Source organism: Trifolium pratense, linkage group LG5 (genome assembly GCF_020283565.1).
Source record: "Trifolium pratense cultivar HEN17-A07 linkage group LG5, ARS_RC_1.1, whole genome shotgun sequence".
NCBI classification, from domain to species: domain Eukaryota; kingdom Viridiplantae; phylum Streptophyta; class Magnoliopsida; order Fabales; family Fabaceae; genus Trifolium; species Trifolium pratense.
In genome coordinates this window covers 6541215-6565823 of record NC_060063.1, presented here as the reverse complement: position 1 = coordinate 6565823, position 24609 = coordinate 6541215, and the positions used below count along the sequence as shown (strand labels likewise).

General features: G+C 34.8%; 2 protein-coding genes across 3 annotated transcripts; one reads left to right on the top strand and one right to left on the bottom strand.

Annotated features, from left to right (window-relative positions):
- Positions 1 to 1784: 1784 nt before the first annotated feature.
- On the bottom strand, positions 1785 to 2900 carry LOC123885948. Its single transcript, XM_045935284.1, has one exon. It carries the CDS (start codon positions 2898 to 2900, stop codon positions 1785 to 1787), a length of 1116 nt encoding a protein of 371 aa, XP_045791240.1.
- Positions 2901 to 10800: 7900 nt separating this feature from the next.
- LOC123883171 (valine--tRNA ligase, chloroplastic/mitochondrial 2) lies at positions 10801 to 23993 on the top strand. Of its 2 annotated transcripts, XM_045931907.1 has the most exons (27): positions 10801 to 11163; positions 11257 to 11347; positions 12003 to 12129; positions 12203 to 12286; positions 13155 to 13249; positions 13626 to 13717; positions 13899 to 13952; positions 14588 to 14640; positions 14732 to 14799; positions 15351 to 15426; positions 16334 to 16417; positions 17098 to 17246; positions 17330 to 17447; positions 17564 to 17680; positions 18174 to 18394; positions 19048 to 19137; positions 19595 to 19706; positions 20218 to 20328; positions 20434 to 20571; positions 20879 to 20929; positions 21006 to 21118; positions 21263 to 21416; positions 22230 to 22334; positions 22443 to 22544; positions 22822 to 22894; positions 23013 to 23179; positions 23339 to 23993. In XM_045931907.1, exons 1-27 carry the CDS (start codon positions 11004 to 11006, stop codon positions 23465 to 23467), a joined length of 2934 nt encoding a protein of 977 aa, XP_045787863.1. In that variant the 5' UTR covers positions 10801 to 11003; the 3' UTR covers positions 23468 to 23993. The 2 variants fall into 2 exon arrangements, with proteins under 2 accessions (XP_045787863.1, XP_045787862.1); XM_045931906.1 differs by having other exon boundaries at positions 10857 to 11163; positions 20218 to 20571.
- The last annotated feature ends 616 nt before the right edge of the window (positions 23994 to 24609 follow it).

Genomic DNA, 24609 nt, shown 5'->3' with positions numbered 1-24609 from the left:
TGTGCTTGTTGTGACTGGAAAAGCAGACTGCTCCTTCTTCATTGGATCAAATGAAAAGTTCTTGCTCTTCATTTTGACTTTGAACATTTCTTGGCCTGTTGGGTCCTTGATTATGCAATTCTTATCTTCAAAAATAACTTTGAATCCTTTTTCAAGTAGTTGCCGAACACTAAGCAAGTTCTGATTAATCTCAGGTACATATAGAACATCAGTGAGATTTTTCGTACCTGTGTAGCTTGTTATAGCTATTGTTCCCTTGCCTTTAACTGGAATATGTTCACCATTTCCAATCCTGACCCATTTTACTTCGATGCCTTCCAAATGCTTGAACAAAGCTTTGTCGTAGGTCATGTGGTTAGTGCAACCACTATCAATCAACCAAGATTCACATGAATTGTTAGTAGAAAAACATGTTGCAACAAAGAGATGGTCCTCCTCCTCCTCCTCCTCTTGTTGTGCATTTTCTGCTTCAACTGCAGCTTGTTGGATATTAGCTCTACAAATCACAGCTTCATGACCCATCTCATTGCACTTGCTACACTTTGCATCTGGCCTACTCCAACATTTAAATGGTGCGTGACTCGATTTTCCGCAGTGTTGACAAGGTGGATAACTTTTTCTTTTACCCTTTCCTCTGTTATAATTGTTTGCACCATTTTCACTACTTGATGGATGGTTCTTTATAGTGTTTGATTTTTGACTCTTAACTGGTAAAGCACCTTCAACCATATGATCTTGCCTCATAAGCCTTCGCTGCTCATGGGCCTGCAAGGCATGTATGACTTCTGACAAAGTGATCTTAGAAAGATCCTTTGTGTTCTCTAAAGAGGCTAGAGATGCTTCATATCTTTCAGGCACCGTAACCAAAATTTTCTCTATAATTCTGGAATCAGCAAACTCAGTGCCAAGTAATCTAACCTTATTTGCAATGGAAATCAACTTGTCTGAGTATTCTTTGATTGTCTCAGACTCTTTCATTCTCTACAACTCAAACTCCATCATCAAATTCAACACTTGCATGCTTCAAATTCGCTCGTCACCCGCATATTCTTCCTTCAAATAGTCCCAAATTGCTTTTGATGTTCTGAGGGTCATGATTCTAGTGAAAACTGTTTCTGAAACACCAGCAAATAGACACGACCTTGCCTTTGCCTTGTTGGTTTTTTTCTCCTTGTGAATTTTTATCTGAGCCATAGTAGGATTATTCGGCAGCGGATGAACTTCATAATCCTCATCCACAGCTTCCCAAATGTCCAAGGCTTCTAGATAAGCCTCCATTCTTATTGCCCAAAGGTCATAGTTGTCCCCATCAAACACAGGAGGGGCAACTTTTGAGAAACTTGATTCATAATCCATTTCACAAGTCCCTCAAGAAGAGAGCTCTGGATACCAATTGAAGTTTTCTGTTTTGAAGAAAATGGAAAAATGCAGAGAAGAAACGTAAAATAGAGAATATTGCTGCAAAGTTGTTTATTTCACTAGAAACATATATGCTTAAATACAAATAAAGTGATAACTGAATGGAAAACTAGTGTTCCATACTTGTAGCAACAACTACTGACTAAGTGCAAACAAATAGGAAACTAACTTGTACCCAAAAACTAGGAAATTAAAAAACTGACTAACAACAAAATAATAGATATTTTGCTTTGACTTATTCAAACTGAAATAACTTTGCCAGCATTCAAAGACACGTTTCAACACAAATCCATCCATGTTTCCCTTCGACCAACTTATAAATAAATAATAAATTATGAATTAAACTTATAAATTATAAATTATGCTTATTCTATACCACTCTCCACATAATTGATCTTCAAACATTGATCTGGATAATACCAACCAAGTGAGCACAATTCATGAGAACTAGTTGGATTTCCCTCAATTGGATAATCATCAATCATTTTTGCTTCCATTGAATATAAGCAACACCTTGGGGGTGAATCCTTTATAAAATAGACACAATTGCTAGGACACCCCCATTTACCTGGTTTCCTCATTGCAGAGCCCAATTCCCCCCCTAAGAAAAGAGCTTGATCACCTAAGTCATCCACCTTAATCCATTCCATTGCATCAAAATCAATCTTATAAATATCCAAATACTCATCAGCAAGAAAATCAACCATAAAAAGTTGATTATTTCCAACAACCAACTTAAGATTTTCAGAGTCCACATTAAGGGGGGTATTTTTCACTACCAACCAATTAAACTTAAGGTAAAGTTGTTCAATCCTTAATTCTCCAAGCTGAGCTTCATTTGTTACAACATAAAACCGATTCTTAAAAACTACTACATCCATCCAATCTTTGGTATCAGGTATATCCGTTATCCATCCATCAATTCCAGAATGATAGATTTGATATTCACACCACCCATCAACATCATTAGAGACAGCTAAGAGAACATTACTCTTACTTGGTAAATCTGTTGCCATTATAATATGATCATGGCGAGGACGACTATATCTTTTGATCCATGACGATATACTATAAGGAAGTTGATGTCCGGTTAATGGATTTACTAAAAAGACAGATTTACCCCCCTTTTTCTCGAAGACGATGTATCCTTCGGTGCATCCAACTAAGAGATTTCCATCCATGTTATTCAATGTAACCTTCATAGTTTTTCCATTACTCATGTCAAACAAATAACATGTTTTCATCATGTCATCTTTTGTTGTAAACATAGCTAATGGTGCTATGGATTGTTGAAAATCTTCTTTAATTCTTTTACAAATCTCATTTTTCCTTTTGCAAACAGCTCCAAATGCACAAAAGCTTACCACATTTAAACGCTTAGCAATTAACTCAAGCATATTATCATCAAGTACTGATGTAACTTCTTGATTATCACTATTTTTTGTGTTCTTCAAGCGTTTTTGTTTTGTACCTATACACATAGAAGAACAATGATTTTATGCATTCATACAATATGTTGCACATGAAAATGTATAAATTTATTATGATGCACCACTTTAAAATAAGTTGGCATCATTGAATTCTAATCTAATTTTATGTTTGTTGTATAGAAGACCCTGTTTGGTAAAAAATAGTGGATAGCTAATAAGTTAGCTTATAGCAGATGACTTATAAGCTAGTTTTTAGTGAATAAGCTAGCTGATAGAATTTGTAGTATTTGGTAAAATTAGCGGTTGAACTAGCTTATAAGTATGAAATAACATAAAAAAAAATATATGTTTAATTAATATTTAATTTTTTTCAAGGATGATAGGGTAAAATTGGAAGAAAAAATGATAAGTATAATCTCGTAAGCTATTTAAAATATCGTTTGAAAAATAAGCTATAACCTAGTAAAATAAGCTATATGCTCTTTTTTAAAAACGGATACCAGACAGAGCTTTTATCTGATAAGCTAGCTTATTTGTCTTCCCAAACAAAACCTTAAAATATATAGTTAAGTAATGTGGTGCCACATGCCCCAATATAATCACATGGCTAAATATATAATGAAGAAACAACTGATTTTAATTTTAGTCTCTAACATCATCGGCCTGATTGTTGAGGCTGTGACCAATTCGTGTTTCTTGTTCATTCATGGATCAAGAGGAATCTAGTTTACAACCTTTTTAAAATAAGGATCCTAATCCTAATTTTACTACAATGGTAGATTGATTTAAGAGGAGAAATGATATTTGTACAACAAATTTTGAACAACTTTTAAACAACTTTATCTTTCATACTCTCATTATATTTTTACTCTCTCTCCTATTTTCTTTCTCTTTATTGGTTTTGCCACAAAACTAGAAGGAAAAAATGTTGTCCCAATTTGTTGTCCCAAAAATTGATGTACAAATATCACTACTCTTTAAGAGGGGTGGATTGAAAATTGTTATTAACCTAATCTAAATCACTTCTACTCTATTAGAATGTATGTCTAGTTAGAAAATTATTTGTGGGGGCATGCTATTTTTTAGGTCTTTTGCCTAACGCTTATGTTTATCGGGTTAAGAGATGTATGAACAATTATCCTTTCTTTTATTTTTGTGATTTATATAGTTTTTTTTTATCATGGCCGCAACGGATTTCATATTCTATGAAGCACGGACACCACGATACGGACATGGATACCGCGACACCGCCAATGTAAAAAATATAGGACACCGACACCGCTACATATTTATAAAACATATAAATTGAGAATCAAAATATATACATGTAAATTTAAGTTTTAAAACAAGATATGATAGTATTTTACTTTTGTTTATCCATCTACGATCGAAAAAACTAAAAATATTGTAATCAAAATGTAATGTCTTTGATCCCTCATTGATGCAATATTGTTGTTTTGACACATCTTTAACTTTCATAGATATGTCTGATATGTGCCTAAGGAGAGTATAAGCAAAGAAAAAATAATTATTTTTGGACACTTGTTCGACACGTGTCATACGAACTGACCACCAACACGGATAAATTCACGTACCACAACCTCCTATGATAAAACACAACAGACATAAACGGCCTTTTCGAGGCAAAAAAACCTAAACCACCGTAAACTGCTAGATCTGAACCAAACAGAACAAACAATTGCGACAAGATCTTGAGACGATGACACTGAAGCGGCACCAATGACAAGAAAACTGCAGATCTCAATAGATATGAAAAAATCAGAGATTAAGGCGATGCAACAACCAGAGCCACCGTGTACAACGATCAGAACAACAACGCCTGATCGAGGTGGTGTTGTTAACCAAATCCGAACCAAAGAATACAAACCCAGACGACCCGAGCCACGCCTGATCGGAAACGATTCGTACTCGGTGTTACAGATCTGGAAATGGGTAGTGCAGAGGGCTAGCGCCACTCCTTGCACCACCACTGGCGACAACTACATGATGAAGAAAAAAGTGATTGGATATTAGGGAAAGGAGAGCTGCAGTGGTGGATTCTTAGAGAGAAGGCAGAGATTTTTTTTTTTTAGAGAGAGAGAGCGATGATGTTTCTAGTTTTGAATTAAATTAGGGGAAAACCAGTTGATCAACAATCCCGTAGCATGTTAAGATCAAAAGTATACGACAAGATTTAAAGAGAAATTCTCAATTTCCTAAAACCTAAACACAAGAACCAAAGTTAATTATTGATATATTTAAGAAGAAATATATGTCATTAAAACAATTACAAAACAGATCTCATAAATATCAAGAAGAAATGTAAAAAAAAAAAAAAAGAAGAAGAAATATCGAATGTTGTAAAATTAGAGAATAATTCAAATAAAATGGAGAAGTTTAAGAGCTTACACGATGATTTTTGAGATGTGCGATCATGAGAAAGATGTTGGCCACCTCCAAATTTTTGTTTCCCCTTCATGTCGTCCACTTCAGATTTCCCCTCTTCGACGAACTTTGTACTCTATCTCTCTCGCTTTGCAAAACCAAATTAAATGAAGAATTTATTAGATCTTGAGTATTTATCACCCGTGTTGGCCCAATCCAACGATAGGCTACTAAAACAAATGTTTAATTCTCACGTAAAAGCAAACAAATTTGTCTCTCTCCCCACCCCCGTTATGTTTCTTTGACCCCTAAATTTCCCATTTTTCCCTTAAGAGTATTTCGAAAAACGTTATCCATTGCACAAATTATTTCGGAAAACATTTTTTTAAAAGTAGCGAGCGAATAATGTTTTCTGAAAATTCTTGCGCTTCAGAAAATAGATTTCGAAATGTATTTTAGAAAGAAAAAAAAAGACGTAATTTAGGGGGTCTCAATGAAATACAGAGGTTGTGAAATGAAATTTTTTCAAACGAAACAATAGAAAGATTAACTCAAAAAGTCAATTTACTCTATAGATGTTAGAAAATTTTATTTCCTACACCCCAACTTATACTCCTACCCACCAAAACTTCACAAATTTCCCAAATTTGTCCCTGATATATTATTTGAAGAAAAACTCCTACCCCGAAAATACAGTCAAACTCAAATTCGGAATAAAAATGTTAAAATTGAGTTTTTCCGAAAAACGTTTGTTTTTCGAAAGGGAAAAAAAGTTTCGTAAAATTAATAAAAGAAATCAAATTTTGAGTTTGCAAAAAGGAATATCTAAGTCTGTAAAAAGTACACCGGAATACTCGACAATTGAGTTTTTTAAAAAATAATCATAAAATTCATGTGATTAAGAAATTGAGTCGATGATCCAAATGATAGAAAACACATTCTTTGTCTTTTACTAGTCCTTTTGATAATGAAATGCACCTTTAATTTGGTATTTTAGTTTTGAAGGTGTTTTAGTTAATCAATTTATTCCACAACATTACTAAACACTCCAGAACATGTTTAGAGTTCTAATACATTCAAACCAGGGAGGTCAATTGTAAGAATAATAGGCCTTGCCTTTCCATTACATCGTGATAGGTTATATACAAAGAGAATTTCCTATACAATTATGACTCATTAAATATAATTATTGACTAATCAAATATAATTATTGCTAATCAAATATAATAATAGTCTAATACACCCCCGTAGTCGAAACGGGAGGTTGATGAATGTTGAGACTATCACAAAAATCTTCAAAGAGTTGCAACGAAAGTCCTTTGGTAAATTTGTCAGCAATCTGATAACGAGAGGGAACATGTAAGACTCGTACTTGGCCGCGAGCAACTTTTTCACGCACAAAATGTATATCCATCTCGATGTGTTTGGTGCGTTGATGTTGAACTGGGTTGCCGGATAGATAAACTGCTCTCACATTATCACATTTGACTAGAGTTACTGTTGTAACTGAGCAATATAGTTCTAATAGTAAGTTTCTGATCCAACAAGATTCAGACACTACATTAGCTACTTCGCGGTACTCGGCTTCTGCACTAGACCGAGAAAGAGTGTGTTGGCGTTTGCCAGACCATGAAATCAAATTGTCACCAAGATAAACACAATAGCCAGAGGTGGATCGTCTGGTGTCTAGGCAACTAGCCCAATCGGTGTAAGATACCAATTTGCTAACAGAGGAGGGATATAAGTGAAGACCAAAATCAAGAGTGCCATGAATATACCGAATGATACGCTTTAGAGCTGACATATGTTGCGTTTTAGGGTCATGCATGAATAAGCACACTTGTTGCACAGCGTAAGAGATATATGCTCTTGTAAAAGTTAAATATTGAATGCACCAGTAAGACTTCGATTACTCGGTTACGTCATGATATGGATTCCCAGAAGAGCCACTGAGTTTTGCCTTGGTGTCGACTGGTGTAGGTGATGACTTGCAAGAGGACATGCTTGCTCGTTCTATAATTTCCTCTGCATATTTCTTTTGAGACAAAAAAAGACCACCTGTATGTTTAGTGACAGATATTCCCAAAAAATAACTCAGAGGACCCAAATCCTCCATGGCAAATTCAGAGCTATGTTGAGACATAATAGAGTCACGAAGAGCATCGAAGGAAGCAGTGAGAATTACGTCATCCACATATAGAAGGATATAAGCAGTATCATTACCGTGATGATAAATGAATAAAGAGTGATCAGAAATACTATGAGAGAAGCCCAATTTGGCAACATAGTCAGTGAATCTTTGGTACCAGGCACGAGGAGCTTGTTTCAGACCATAAAGTGATTTCTTGAGAAGACAAACATGTTCAGGATACTGCGGATTACGAAATCCAGGAGGTTGGTGCATATACACGGTTTCGTCAAGATTTCCATGCAAAAAGGCATTCTTTACATCTAGTTGATGAAGACACCATGACTTGGATAATGCAATGTTGAGTACCGTGCGAATAATGGTCGGTTTGACGACAGGGCTAAAAATTTCACCATAATCGACACCTGATTGTTGATTAGCACCATTACCTACAAGCCGAGCTTTGTATCGCTCAAAAGAACCGTCAGATTTCTTTTTGTGCCAGAAAATCCACAAACTTAGAATAACATTAGCATTAGAGGGACGAGGAACTAATTCCCACGTCTTATTTTCAATAAGAGCGTGATATTCATCTTTCATGGCCATTTTCCAATTATGATCATTTAATGCATCAATGGGATTTGTAGGCAAATGAGAGATAGATTGTGGGTTGATGTATGTAGGTTGAAAAGTTTACGGGGTTTGAAAATGCCATGTTGTGCTCGGGTTGTCATTTGAGGCGAGTAAGGTGCAGGAGGGGAAATAAGTGTCCGAGTAGACGGAGAGGAGGTGGTAGGTGTTGTTTGTGTAGATGAGGTCGTTGTTTGAGTCGTGGGTGTAGGCTGTTGGGCTGAGGAGGTTGTTGAGGGGGAAACAGTTGTTTGATTCGTCGTTTGAGGGGGAGGAGTTTGTTGTGTTGCTGATGATGGTGGTTGAGTGACTGTTATGTTGGGAGATGAGGTTGGTGGAGATGTTGTTTTTGGTCTTGTAGGAATAGGGTAAAGGTCACCGGAACTATTACATCTCATTAAAAGGATTCCTGTTTGAAAATCCTTCACAGAAAAACCAAAAGGATAAAATTCAACAGATACATCATTATCGATTGTAAATTTTCTAACAAAAAAAAGATTTTTTATGAGTTTTAGTGCATACAAAACATTGTTTAAGGTTAGGGAATTGGGTAAAGATGCATGTCCACAACCTATAACTGGAATATGATGATCATTCCCAACAGTAATATTACTCATATTAAAATAGGACGTGAGATTACCTCTATTGTCCGTCATATGAGAAGTTGCTCCGCTGTCCATATACCATTGATCATCGGTTGGAGAGATGGAGGAAGTATGCATAACAGCCTGACCGATCATATGAGGTGGAGTTGCCAATGACTGCCATGGATATGCCCACAACTGCTGTCTCGGATAAGCGGGAGCGGTCCATAAAGGTTGGTGACAAGGAAATTGAGTCTGCTGATAAGGAGACTGAGACCAATGATATTGCTGAGATTGAGATCGACGTCTGCTACGACTATTGCTTCTACCATTGCCACGATTGCTACCACTGTTGTTGTGGTTGTTGATAGAGGATGAGGGAGATGAATGTTCGGTTGCCATGATAATTGTAGTAATAGAGGTATTGGGCCCAACACATCATTACAAAACCAGCTTGTAAGGTGAAGATTGCCTCTAGTATATAAACACTTAGTCAGGCCATCTCTCAACCGATGTGGGTCTCTTGACACACCCTCTCACGCCCAACACTATTGGGCTTGGTGCGTGGATATAAACGGTAGGTGGCCCGATAGCGGGAACCTGATAACAGGTGGCCCAACGGATCGTGGAGAGCTCTGATACCATCTTAAAAATATGTATTGGGCCTAACATATCCTTACAAAACTGGCTTGTAAGGTGAGGATTGACTCTAGTATATAAACACTTAGTCAGGCCATCTCTCAACCGATGTGAGACTTTTAACATCTATGTTACTTTTACACATTCACATTTAGATATCAAAATAACTATTTAGGTGACATTCTTTACTCATTGTACGAATACAACTTAATTTCAAACAAACCATTATTTTAATCTCCGTAAGTGTAAACGACATCACGTTGGTTGGTTCTGAATGTATCAAAAATAGAAGTACATTCACCAAATGTGTTTTTCATTGATGAATTTAGTCTATATATAATCACTAACAACAAATACATTATTTTTCTAAAGACTCGATATCCAACTTAAAAACTAACTAGTCCTAGTGACACCACTCACACCATCTACTAACAAGAAGTCCAATTAAAGCGCTCAAAAGTTAAAGACTCATTTGCAATTTTTATATAGTTATATTGAGTAAACTGTCAAATACCCCCTTGAAATTTTAAAATTCGTCAAATACCCTCATGAAATTTGGAAATAGGCAAATATCCCCCAGAATTTATAAAAAGTCAATCAAATTGCCCCCCGACACTACCCCGTCAAAGTCCACGTCAGGGGGTGACGTTTTATAGTTTCAAGGGGGTATTTGCCTATTTCCAAATTTCGGTGACAAATTTTGAAATTTCAGGGGAATATTTGACAATTTACTCTAATTATATTGTTTTACAATTTAAGAACTAAAAATAATTGTTTGGCGAGTTAATTAATTAGTCTAAGTGGTAAGCATCTTGGTCCTCTTAAGCATGAGTTTAATTCCTGACTCATGCATACGAAAAAAATTCGATTGCGAGGAGAGAACCACCTTGTGTGCCTTGTAGATTACCCGACTGAGATTAGTAATCGATAGGCATGACAATAAAACCCATATCCGCGGGTACCCACCCAAACCATACCCGCTTTGACGGGGAAAACCCGAGTTGACTGGGTTTGGGTTTTCCCCGATTTCAAAAGATGGGTTTGAGGCGGGTAATGGGTACATTGATACCCACCCCGAACCCATCCCCGAACCCGCCCCGCTTATACTAAAAATTAGATTTCACCTATTTTAAATTAGAAACGCTTAAACAATCTCTTAAATTACGTTCATATATTTATTTTTTATTTTAATTTGAGTATTAAACAAACCATTTTCTCTATTTTTTTTTTCTTTATTTAAAAAAATATTATTGAGAGAAAATAATTTTAGACATTTAACTTTTTTGTTAATAAAAAAAATACTAAAATATAAGGATAATACTTATTTTCACGAAAAGCTAAATCACGAAAACCACGATTACACTATCACCCACCATGATTTCAGTCAAATAACACTTTGTATAATTTTTTATTAAAAAAAAAAAAAAAAACTGATCCTAATAACACAAGTTCTTGGTTTTGGTTAAAAACTATGTCGTGATAAATAACAGTTCTGAAAATATAATCTAAATTCAGGTGAAAAGAGGCCTAATGGGGAAACCTGTATCAATGGTAATAAAAAAAATTCCCTTTTGCTCCTTGTACCAGATTTTTTTTTCCCTCTTCCTCTAAATTTACTAGTGTCACTAGCTTCTTAGCATTATCTTCCTCCCTCACAAAAGATGACAAATAAACGAACAAATTTCTTCTTCTTTTCTCTTCTTCTTCTTCTTCTTCAGTTGCGAACTGAAACTACACTGAAATAAAACTCCAAAAACTAACTCTAACTACCTAACTAACTAACAAACTATGTCTAAAACGATACTTTCTCTTTCTTCTCCTTTCTCCGTTTGTAACAGACTCAATCCTCTTCTATTCTACACGCGCCGTCGCACCATTTCTCATTCCTCTTATTCTCGTCGTTTTCGCTTCAACCGCTTCACAACTACACCAATTCGTCTTCTCACAGGTTAAGTTCTATTCGCTTCTCATTTCTAACAATTCAATTCAACTCTCCTGGTGTGTTTTGTTTGTGATTTGTTTTATGTTTTCGATATTTCAGTCACTGCTGCATCAGAGAATAATGGTGTCTTTACTTCTCCAGAGATAGCCAAATCTTTTGACTTTGCTGCAGAAGAACGCATTTATAATTGGTATATTTTTTATTTAGTTGTATAGATAAGTGTTGTTATTTGGCAGTTCTCTTGTTTGTGTATTTTTTATTCAATGTGATATGTGCTCTGTGCAAATGGCTTCTTTTCTTAGTTTTTACAATAGAACTTCAGTATTGCATGATTAAATTAACTAAAGTAAATTGTTGAAGTGGGAAATTGGGGATTAATAGCTGAATGGGTGAAGGTTGATATGAATTGTATTTGTTGCAATTAATGATTGAGAGTTTCAACATTTAAAATAAAGTATGTATCTGAGATGTGAAGAATCATTAAGAATAAAGAGTCAGATGTGTCGACAACGTGTCAGGAGTGTGTGAATAGCGTCTCGAGAAAATATATCAGAATTTATATATTTAATTTTTTTTAAAGAAATGATCTCTGATACTGCCCGAACACGTATATCGACGGTGTAAAGGTATATCGGTGCATCATAGGTTGCTCACAATAGGAAAATATTGTTATTATAACAGTGTGCAATGCATCTAAATTAATAAACCCTTTTCTGCTTCATGTTGGTACAGCCCATTTGTGATTGTATTGATAAGTTGTTTTGGATCACGGATGAGCATTTTTCTGTATTATGTGTTGTTGTGTTCTTGTAAGTAATGTTTTAATTGTGATTATTGGATGCTAGGTGGGAGTCTCAAGGGTATTTTAAGCCAAACTTCGACCGGGGAGGTGATCCTTTTGTGATATCAATGCCACCTCCAAATGTTACTGGTTCTCTTCATATGGGGCATGCAATGTTTGTGACCCTTGAGGTATATACCATTTGATGCACTTTTACATTAGCAAGATACACATTTTTATTTACTATCATGTTTTTTCGTCCAGGATATTATGGTTAGGTACAATCGCATGAAGGGAAGACCAACACTTTGGCTTCCTGGGACCGATCATGCTGGTATTGCAACTCAGGTTTGTCAATTTCAAACACCAAACTATATCAATTTTCATTACTTATTGAGAGGAAGAAGAATTTTCATGAGAAAAGTACAGCTGTATTTGAGTTAGTTACAGCTGTACAATTAGCAACTATTACCTATAGTCTATTCGAGAAGAATTCTCACACACCCTGCATAAGCTCAAAGAGGGTGAGAAACATTAGGGAGGTCATGCACATTGAGTAGGCGACAAAGGCTAGGTTAGAGAATAAGCCTGCTGATCCTGGGCTGGAACATGCTGTACAATTAATGTGCATGAGCTCATGTTAAGGCGGTGGGTTGTGCGAGCATGCAGCACTGGATTTTGGGACACAAAGAAACAGCACTCTGATTGTTATAATACAGAGGACACTGAAAGTTCTAAAAATAAGGTCTGAATCCATAGTAAATCAGCAGTAGCAGCTGCTAAACTCCTGTATTCAGTATTTGACCCGGCAACCAGAATTTATTTGGACCCCCATGAAGAAGATTGGTACCAAGGTAGATAGATGACCGACTAGAGGTAGACTTTCTATCATTTGGATCAACAGCCCACTTTTTGCATCACAAAGTGCACTTAGAGAGAAGGGCAAATCCTACACAACGGCTTGTGCATTGTTAATGCTTCAAGTCTAAAGACTTTTGCATAGTTGGACATGTTAGAAATATAATATAAAAACTATTCATGTGTCTTTACCTAAGAGCTTAAGCTTTTGGGACAATTAAATCGTGGCAAATGGCTTTCTAGTTCCTTATATGCAATTTCATTTTGTTACTGAGAATTGTATGCTTTTTGCATTTTCTCTTTATATATTTTCAGTTTCAGCTATTATCCACTCTCAGTTTTGTTCTCCTTCTACCAGTTGGTTGTTGAAAGAATGCTAGCTTCTGAAGGAATCAAAAGGGTTGAAATGAGTAGAGATCAATTCACAAGTAAAGTTTGGCAGTGGAAAGAGAAGTATGTCTTCACATACATCCTTGTTTATCTTCCTGCAATCTACATTTTTGTTTTTGGTATAAAAGAAGAGAACTATAAAGGAAAAACTTAAATCTATAAATCTATAGAGAAGTTAAATGATAGAGGCTAAGAGCGGCCTCTATGAAAAAGATCTTTTGATTTTCATTTTGGCCCTAATGTCATAAGTCATAATGGTACAATCTTAGAGGAATGTGCCATAACCTAATGACATAGGAATCTTGTAATTTTTTTGAATTTTTTGTAGAGTTGTTTACCTTATCTTCAGGATAGATGAGTCATAACTCATGGGTGTTGTTCATCTTCAGCTCATAGATATTGGGTTGATTAAATCCCATGATTTTTTTTCTTTATTCAGGTATGGTGGAACTATCACAAATCAGATCAAGAGACTTGGTGCTTCGTGTGATTGGTCAAGAGAGCACTTCACCCTTGATGAACAGCTAAGTGGTAAGATAGTTTTCTACTAATTGGAACTTTACCTAGCTAGCTTCTTTATATGCTATTCTTATTATTTTTCAATGTCTATTGCATTCATCTGAATTAGTCTCGTTATTTTAAATCTAGTGTGGTTGTGTTAGCATTTATTTACTTGTGTGTAACATATACCGATGGTTTGTAATTTCTGCAGAATCTGTAGTTGAGGCATTTGTTAGGCTTCACGAGAAAGGCTTGATTTATCAAGGTAAAGCTGAGGTTATTCCACTATGGTATATATTTCATTTTGCATTAGACTTTGTTATACACTGCCATGTTGCTTTAAACTTTTGAAATCTTGGAGAGTTTGATAGCTATGCTTAGTCAATTTAGTACAAGGAGTCATGTGGAAAGCTCTAGTTAATAAAGGAGTTTCTGTTGAAATGATATAACTCATTTGAACTGTAAAAGATATCAATGGCAAGCCATCAACTAATGCGTGGAAATGAATTTCCTATAACCATTGGTTAGAGCCTCATGAGTTATGACCATGAGTCATGACAGAAGTCCACAATAAAATTACGTTGCCATTAAGTTCAAGTAACTTCAAATTAGAAAAAGCGACAACCAGGAATTAAAAATATACTCTTGCTATTATTTGAGGATTCAAAGGACTGTAGGAAAATCACTGCTTGAACTAAGACAACAAAATATGGGAGAATTACATTCCATAGACAAACGATGATCACGAGAAAACAAGAGGAAGTGAAAATAAAACAGAGCAACCCAAAATATGGAGGAGATAAATGTTGAATTTTGAACTGACACACATGTTATATTCATACTTTATATATATTATATAGTGGTGTATGCATTTAACACTCCGGCTTCCTTGTGCTTCAGGTTCTTATATGGTAAACTGGTCACCAACTCTACAGACTGCTGTTTCTGACTTGGTAAGCAGTTTTCCGTTTTAAATGTACTCTTGTTACTACTGAATTCATGTATTCTTGGATCTTTTCATTGAACCTTTTCTTTTATGCTTAGGAAGTTGAGTATTCAGAAGAATCTGGATATCTGTATCATATCAGATATCGTGTTGCTGGAGGTTCGAGGTACATAGTGGACGTGTTCAAAATTATTTAATGTTTCTATATATTTTTCCTTAGAAGCATATCATCTGAAGCAACCTTTAAACTCATGTTTCGATTATATTTTTACTTATAAATTTAATTTAGTTTGACCAACATTTGAAATGAACTTTCTGTTATTTTGTTTGGAGGGACAGAGTTTCCCTTTACCTAAAAGTACACCTGAATTTGCTTAACTTGGAATTGGGATTTGTGATCTATGTTGTCTGACCTTTTTAGTGTTTCCTCCATTGCCTGAATTTTGGATGTTAATATTCCTAAGCATGTAGTTATAGATGAATTTTGTTTCTAATGTGCTGTTAATTCTTCTACGAGAGTGCATGAATTGAAAATCTAAATCTCTCAATATCATATAGATGACTAAACTGGTGTTATATCATCTTCCGTTTTGGATTCGATTATTTGTGTAGATTTGCCATATTTTCTTTCTTTAGAATGGGCTTTTGTTTCTTTGTATGCCTTGTGGTTTTCAATTAATATTAGCATTTAAGTTTTTACAATTACTCATTTTATAGGGATGACTGGCTGACTGTAGCTACGACACGTCCAGAGACTCTATTTGGTGATGTGGCACTGGCAGTTAATCCACAGGTACGATAGAATCCTTGTCTTTGTAAAGTGTTGTGCCATTGGAAAGAACTGGATACACATGAAGTTGAAATTATATTGTGTTGCCATTGGTAATTGAAATCGATTCACTTGGCCTGCTTCCACAGCATGTGAAACGTATTTAAACATTTATATTGTCCATCCCTCTGTAAGAAAACAAACACCAAATTAATTATTTTCAACCAATTTTAGCTTGTTTACTTAAATATTTAAATTTTATGTTTTCAATATTGGCTACCATAGTATTTCCTGTTATCTTTAACTTTTTTTTATTCAGTATTAGGTTTTAGTATATTAAATGATTCCACAAATGTATGGGATTCACCAAACCAAAAAATGTATTATCAAAAATTTCTCATATAGCCTGAACAACACTAACATATTGCAAATACTAGTTTCTTTTGGAATTAATTGTATTGAAGTTCTAGCACTAGCCATTGCAATGAATATTTTGACCCTTTTATTTTTAATATTAAATTATGTGTGCATTTGTCTACGGATTTTGATTGAAATTTTATTGGAGAAGAGATAAATAAAATAATCGAAGATATCCTTCTACAGTTTACTTGATATGGAATCCTAAGTTCACATTACAGAATATAACATCATATTTGGTATATGATATAAAATTTTGAAATTACCCTTTGGATGCGTTTGGTACACATTGAAGAACAAAACAACACTGGATAAACTCTCTAAGAATGCCATTTATAGAGGCACTTCTTAGACCATTGTATGCCAACAAACTAAACCATTTGTAGCTTAATAACGAAAATATATATGCTAACTATTTCAATGTGGCTGAGATGACATTATTGAGTTCCAAGAGATCCCAGAAAATATTGATTGAAACGATGAATAATATTTTGTATTATTCACTGAATTGTAGGATGATCGTTATTCCAAGTATATTGGTCAAATGGCAATTGTGCCTCTGACATTTGGCCGTAATGTTCCTATCATTTCTGATAAGGTATAAAAGTTCCAATTTATTCAACTGGTTTATATTTTAGTTATTATTGTAGTACTTAAATACGTTTAATTTACATGAATTTCATGATCTCTTGGTAGTTTCATAATAAAATTGTGTACTTGAAAATTTGAAGTGAATAATAAATTCATTTGTTTGAGTTGTTTTCTATGTCTTGCTGTGATGTTTATGTCATGAATATCGAGGTCTAACTCATCTTTACAAAACCGGCTTGTAAGGTGAGGATTGCCTCATCTTTATAAACTCTTCTCAAGAATCCTATCTATCCGGTGTGGGACTAAATCCCACCGAGTGTTGGCCGCTAACACACCCCCTCACGCTTCAGCCCAGGCCAATGGGCCTGAAGTGTGAATGATGGAAGCCCAACGATAGACCCGATAGGCTCTAATACCATGTCATGAATATCGAGGCCTAACTCATCTTTACAAAACCGGCTTGTAAGGTGAGGATTGCCTCATCTTTATAAACTCTTCTCAAGAATCCTATCCATCTGACGTGGGACTAAATCCCACCGAGTGTTGGCTGCTAACAGTTTACCCCATGGACATTTTTTATGGAGTCCGTTTGAAGGATTTACTGTAATGATTTTGCCAAAATTATTTGACAATGGTAATGTCAGTTTCATGTCATTGGTTAATATTGATTGGTGTTGTGTGTCACAGCATGTTGATATAGAGTTTGGAACTGGAGTTTTAAAAATTAGTCCAGGACATGATCATAATGACTATCTACTTGCTCGAAAGCTTGGTCTTCCAATACTCAATGTGATGAATAAGGATGGCACACTAAATGAAGTTGCTGGCTTGTACAGGTATTTGTAGGAATTTTTTATTTAGTTGTTAAAGATTTACCTATATTGTTAGACTAATATATGAAGCTAATCTTCAATATCAGTGGTCTTGATCGATTTGAAGCCAGAAAAAAACTGTGGGCAGAGCTTGAGGAGACAGGGTTAGCTGTGAAAAAGGAACCACACACTTTACGAGTTCCTAGATCTCAGCGTGGTGGCGAAGTGAGAAAGCATTTTTCATATATAATTTTTAGAATTATGAATTGGCATTGTATTCTGTTACTAATTTGTTTCTATTTGAATCTCCCACTTGGATGTTTTCTTCATTTTACAATTAGGTAATAGAGCCACTTGTTAGTAAGCAGTGGTTTGTAAGTATGGAGCCTCTTGCTGAGAAAGCTCTTCAAGCAGTTGAAAAGGGAGAATTGACAATAATTCCCGAAAGATTTGAGAAGGTTTGTCCTCTCTTCTATACGTTTCCCATTCCCACTTCTCTCTAGCTTTCCCTACCAAGTTTTCATTGTGAGCTGACAAATCTAAAATTATAAATGGAATTGTTGGTTATGGATTTGATACAAACCATCTAACCATGTCTGTTAGGGCTCTATTTTCTCGATGATATTTTTTATTTATATTTTTCCTGCTGTTCTTCTCTCTAGACTTTCCATTTACACACCTTTATCACAGGTAGCTATACATCACAGTTAGTATTCAGTTTCCTTGTACAGATCTTTTCCACTTTAATATCCTTTATTAGGACGGATTTGTGGTGGAGCTCTATCATAGGTTATTTGTAATAAGGATTAGCCTATTTACATGTAAATTGTTATTCAACTTTTTTGCATCAGAAAATAATGTTCAGTAAAATACTTTTCTAGCATTATTTTGTTGATGATATAAAGTTTAAATTATGCCATACTATTGCCTCATACTTTATGTTCACAACAGATTTACAACCATTGGCTTTCCAATATTAAAGATTGGTGTATTAGCAGACAACTATGGTGGGGACACCGGATACCTGTTTGGTACATTGATGGAAAAGACAAAGAAGAGGACTACATAGTTGCTAGGAATGCTAATGAAGCACTTGAAAAAGCACAGAATAAATATGGAAAGGATGTAGAAATATATCAGGATCCTGATGTTCTTGACACATGGTTTTCAAGGTATTATATTTGCTATATCTTTGTATTAGAAATGTATCTACATGAGCATCTTCTTGTAAAAGAGTATTCGTAAATGTATGTTTTTTCTAGCTGATTCTGGTAATTTACTATTTGTGTGGGAGTATATATAGTGTGGGAGTATGGACCGAGTGTTAAACATGAAGTATTAAAACATAAGGGACCAACTTGAAACAAAATAAACATAAGGGACCAACTTGAAACCTAAAATAAAAATAAGGGACCAAATGTGCAATTAAGTCAAATATATACTATATACTGCTAGAGCTGTTGTGTCTTAATGTAACTATATTGACACATGTTTTTCTTTTCCTCATTGTTCTGTTTGTGCACCATAATCTTTCTATTTATCTTTCTTACCTTCTCAATACATGGAATTGTATTTCCCATTTAATGGCAAAAGTAAGGTAATTGAAGTCAATAAAGCCATCTCTTTTAAATTCCGTTCTCTCTTCTGAATAGATGGCCTAAATTTCCCTATATATTGTCACTTCATACACGGAATCGCCCATCTAATGGCACAAATTTCCAAACACACACATTCAAAAACCTCATTTCATTTATGTAATGAACAGATTCAAAAACCTGATGTCAGAAATCATGGACTAACTACAGATTCTTACATATTTTTTCAGCGCATTGTGGCCTTTTAGTACTCTTGGATGGCCAGATTTGTCTGCAGAGGATTTTAAGAAGTTCTATCCAACTACAATGCTTGAAACCGGGTATGTGATTACTTGGATTTTAAGTGTGTGCATACTTTTGGGTGTCATTAGTAAGGGATATTTGATTTATTTTTTTTTGGTTTTCATTTTAGTTAAGCATTTTTCATCATGATTACAAAAACATGAATTTATTTTCTCTCTGAAGAGCCCACACAGTTCATTTACGAGGGGGTTTTATATACACATAATGAAGAATTGATGTTAAAATTTTTTAAATAAAATATATTCAATCTATTATCAAGTATTGTTCATATATTTTTATTTATACGGGAAGGCAACTATTCTACCAATTATTCCCTGTGAATAATGAATGTAAATTGCTTTTGTGAGTCATGTTTGTATTTTATCTATTGTAGCCTTGTGTAATTAATGGTTTCATTCAAATTTATTTCATACTCTAATCCATTTTCCTTTGTGAATATGCTCCCAATTTATGCTGCGTTTTATCTTTTCACAGGCATGACATATTATTCTTTTGGGTGGCAAGAATGGTGATGATGGGGATTGAATTCACTGGGAAAGTTCCATTTTCTTATATTTATTTGCATGGACTGATCAGGGATTCACAGGTGACTTCACTGTTTTTGTGCAGTTTGAAATTATCATGGTGTTAGCTAGACTGTTTTCCTCTCTTTTATGAGGGTAATAGATAGATGAGAAAAGAAGGTTATAAAAATCTCTAATAATTATTTTATGTAACAAATATCAATTCTTTTTATATTAAAAAAAGGGCTCATAAATTAAAGACACCCTTTTGATTGAAATTCTAGTTTTCTATAACCATCATCACCATTGTTGGTAGCTTTTACCTTGCATTTGCAATAGATTTATTCCACGAATTGAACCAGTAGCTTTTACCTCACATGGCAGAAACTCTGACCATTGCGCTTTGTGTGAGAAAAATAGTTATAGCTCCGTACAATGAGTTAGTGCACTCAATACTACATTCACACATGTCTGCACTCTGCTTCAATTTATGTGAATAATGGTGATAGTTTATATGCTGTTGGTGCATTAAGCTTTGCTTCAAACTTATGCCATGTTTTTAGGCTGACTATGTAATGACTTTATTATTTTCAGGGGAGAAAAATGTCCAAAACATTGGGAAATGTGATCGACCCCCTTGATACAATCAAAGAATTTGGGACGGATGCTTTACGATTCACAGTAGCTTTAGGAACAGCCGGCCAGGTTTCTTTTACTGTGTTCAAAATATGGGTTATTATTTTATCCAATGAGGAAGTTGGCTGCATTATTGAAGATCATGATGTGATTTTTTTTTTCTCTTTCTTTCAGGATCTTAATTTGTCCACTGAGCGATTGACCTCCAACAAGGCCTTCACAAACAAATTGTGGAACGCTGGCAAATTTGTATTGCAGAACTTGCCTAAGGAGAATGATATATCTGCTTGGGAGAATATACTCACTTATAAGGTTAGATCCAATCTTAGGGTCCATGAGATAGATTGGTAATTTTCTGTTTTTTGAATAACCTGTTTGCAAAGATGACGGTTAACTCTTTGTAAATCTCTTGTTTCTTGAAAAATATCTTGTTCCAACAAAATTCTTGAAAAATATCTTGTCCCAACAAATTTTTTCTTGTTCCAACAATTTTTGTTGTTGTAAATCTCTTGAGATTTAGTTAATATTGTTTCTTCTGTTCATTTTAGTTCAACATATGTGTAGCTAATACTTGTTTTACATTTTCTCTTAGCTAATACTTTCTATTTACTGTTCTCAGTTTGACACTGAAGACTGCGTACTTAATCTTCCTTTACCAGAGCGTTGGGTGGTAAGGCAATTTTGTTTCACCATCTTCTTATGTCAATATTTGGATAGCTGTGAGATAATATTACCTCCACTTTCAGGTGTCAAAACTTCACTTGCTTATTGAATCTGTTAGTGCAAGCTATGACAAATTTTTCTTTGGAGAAGTGGGGAGAGAAATATATGATTTTTTTTGGGCTGATTTTGCTGATTGGTATGTTAATTTTATACTATATATGCCACAATTTGATAGTTGTTTTTAACACATCCCCTGATGTTTCTATATGATATTTGTAGGGTTTTCTTTGCCTTCATTGTGGTAATATTCTCTGAATCTCTTCCTCTCCTTGCTTTTAAGGTACATTGAGGCTAGCAAAGGGAGGCTTTACAACTCTGGAAATGGTGGCAATTCTGCTGCTTTAATGGCTCAGGCTGTTTTATTGTATACTTTTGAAAACATACTCAAAGTGCTTCATCCTTTCATGCCATTTGTAACCGAGGAGCTATGGCAGGTAAATTCTATAAAACCTCCATATGTGGTGATAGTTACCATACCGACAGACATAATGGTCTCTCTGTGATCCTTTCTACTTTGTTTTCGTATCTTCACTAGGGTAGAAAACCCCGACTTTTCTCCTGCAGCGCATCCTCTTGCTGTGTTTTTCTCTCCATGGTCACAATGACACAATCCAATTGTGTCTCCTTGCTATAGTATTGCCCATGCTTTGTGAATGCTTATTTTCCTTTGGTTTGTGAATGCTTTAGATATAAAACCATTCACTTGCATTCACTTAATACCTTGAGTTTTTTGATTGACTGTTCATGAATCATTACATGGTATCAACTATCAAGGCCTTTATGACCATATGGTCTAGAGGTTGAACCCTGTTACCCCCATTATTCTAATGAAAGTTTGTTAAATTTCAGTGCAAATTATGGGAGTTTGAACCCTGTTTCTCCCATACTCAAGGTTTTTTTTTTTTTTTGAAGTTATGGGTAGGAGATAAACCAGTTATGTACCTAAAGTCATGTCAGCTGAAAAATCCAAGAAAAACTTTTTATCCCTACATTCCTTCAAAACCAGTGATTATTTGTATTTGATGATAGGAAAAATATCTTGATTTTTCTTACAGTATCTTAGATTATCTTTTAGGAGTATGTTAATATCACATTTTTTCCTTATCTGATTAGGAGTCTAGTATTACTATAAATAATGGTTTGGTTGTACTCTATCTAATATCAAACTAATCATAATTCAAAGCCTTGGATAACGAACAATATAATGCATGTTTTTCAAAGTTTCAATTTGTTTGTTTTGTCAACAGGCACTCCCTAACCGGAAGCATGACCTTATTGTATCACCTTGGCCAGATACCCAGCTTCCAAGGTGTACCAGCTCTATAAAAAAGTTCGAAAATTTGCAAACTTTGGTGTGTTTATTCTCCTTATTTTCTTCTCTCATCCCATTTACACAACTTTTTAACATGATTTATTTACAGTTACTGTACTGTGATAGTTAATTTTTTTTAACGTTTTAGGTTAGAGCTATCAGAAATACTCGGGCAGAATATTCCGTTGAGCCTGCAAAGCGAATATCAGCGTCTGTGGTTGCAAGCAATGAAGTTATTGAATATATTGCTGTAAGTGTGGTTTACTCCTCTTTTCTCAGGTCCCTAGTCATCAGGAGAAAGGAACTAATTGTCCCGCCTTTATTTTTCATATAAAAACCTGCAAAGTATTCTTTTGTTATTTCTTTTTTTTCTTCTTCCTGCTATAACATGACCTGTCCCATTCCTAGAGCTAGAGGGGTGCAATCCAGAAATGGTGACCCTTGTGATGGAAGTCTTAAACTTTCTCTTATGCTTTTATTCTTGGGATATAGTAAGTAATGTTATACTGCATCATGTGCTTCTTCAGGAAGAAAAAGAGGTTTTAGCACTTCTCTCTCGGCTGGATCTACAAAATCTGCATTTCATGAATTCTTCCCCAGGCATGCTTTCTACTACACTTTGTACTGAAATGACATTTCCGTTTTTTGTGTTTCTCGTGTCAATTGTTAACTGGTCGCTGAATCATTGATTTGGTGGATGTCATGTAATTTCCTTCAGGAAATGCAGACCAATCAGTTCATCTTGTGGCGGGTGAAGGACTAGAGGCATATCTGCCTTTGGCCGATATGGTTGATATTTCTGCAGAAGTTGAACGTCTATCAAAGCGCCTTGTGAAGATGCAGAAGGAGTATGATGGAATGCTAACTAAACTCAATTCTCCAAAAGTATGAAATAACATATTTCTTACCTTCTGCACTTTATCGACTCGAACAAACTTTTCTTTGTTTAATGGTCCATATATGCTGTTTAAGTATTAAAATCAGTTTGTGAAGCCATTTCAAAAGTAATCTGTGCTAATTACCATTGGCTAACACTTTTTGCAGTTTGTAGAGAAGGCCCCAGAAGAGGTGGTCCGTGCAGTGCGAGAAAAAGCAACAGAAGCTGAAGAAAAGATCACTTTAACCAAAAAGCGCCTTGAATTTCTGAATTCTAGTGCTCTAGTTTCAAAATAGGCCCATCCAGAGTCACTACTTCATTACCTATTCCAGCTAAACGCCTATCACATCAATTACCATGGCCTGTTATCATTAATCAGATCATTGCATCTGTAGCAGTAAATGCCTTGTGCGGATCGGCAAAATTAATCGCAGCTCTCCCACTATGTATCATCATCGTCATCATCACAAGTACAGATTTTTCAAAATGTTGGTTGCTCTGGATCGTTGTATCTACCGTACCATCATTCCATTGTGTATAGAAAAAACAACAGACATAATTTTTGTTAGAGGGATGAATGTAACCTTCAGATGAACTGTTTATCAATTTATTGTAGAGTACTAGAATTAGGTATTTCTAAATTAATTCTGCAGAAGTTTATGAATGTAGTGTTAGGTATTTGCTAACTTTATTCTGCAGAAGTTTCCCAATAATGCCACCTTTGGCTACATTTTTTTGCTTGTGATTAACAGTCATTGAATTGAACCTCAATATATTTGATTTAAAATCAGGTGCTAGAAAGTCCAAAGCAATTGCTGGTAACTATGTTCTTATAGTTTTTTTTTTTTCCTAAAAAGTTATTACTTCATCTCAGTACTGTAGATCTACATAATGAGGAGTGTTCCACATGTTGTGGCCTTTTGCGGCTCCATTTAAATGCATTGCGTGTGAATTTTTTTTGGTACTGATAAAGTTTTCACATGCATATCTTGGCGTCCAGAAATCATGGTATCTGTTCCCTTTTTCATTTATTGAAATTGGTAGAGTATATGAATCGAAATGATTACATATTCAAATTTGTTAAAAATTAAAAATGACGAATCTACAAATAAGTTTACAACACTCGAGTTAATAGCATAAAATGACTTTATGTCTAAGCCTACGGTTGATATGACAAGATTCAAAAATGTTGATGACGCTAAAGTCAATGAATCGACACTGGATTTTAATGCAAATATGAAGAAAACCAACACCATAATATTAAGCGTAGAAAAGACTAAAAACACTCTAAATAATAGTGTAAATTTAGGAAATATAGGAAAAAAAAATTATAAGAGGAAATATAGGAAATTTAAATGTAGGGAATAATTCTGTTTATTTATTTATATAATCCGGTTCATTATTTCAAAGTAAATTTGACATTTAGTGACAGTTTTTT

Coding starts and splice junctions, on each gene's coding strand:
- LOC123885948 (XM_045935284.1), bottom strand. CDS start 2,900: ATGTGTATAGGTACAAAACAAAAACGCTTGAAGAACACAAAAAATAGT.
- LOC123883171 (XM_045931906.1), top strand. CDS start 11,004: ATGTCTAAAACGATACTTTCTCTTTCTTCTCCTTTCTCCGTTTGTAAC. Junction 16,418..17,097: donor TTCCTATCATTTCTGATAAG/GTATAAAAGTTC, acceptor TGTGTGTCACAG/CATGTTGATATAGAGTTTGG. Junction 21,119..21,262: donor TGGGCTGATTTTGCTGATTG/GTATGTTAATTT, acceptor CTTGCTTTTAAG/GTACATTGAGGCTAGCAAAG.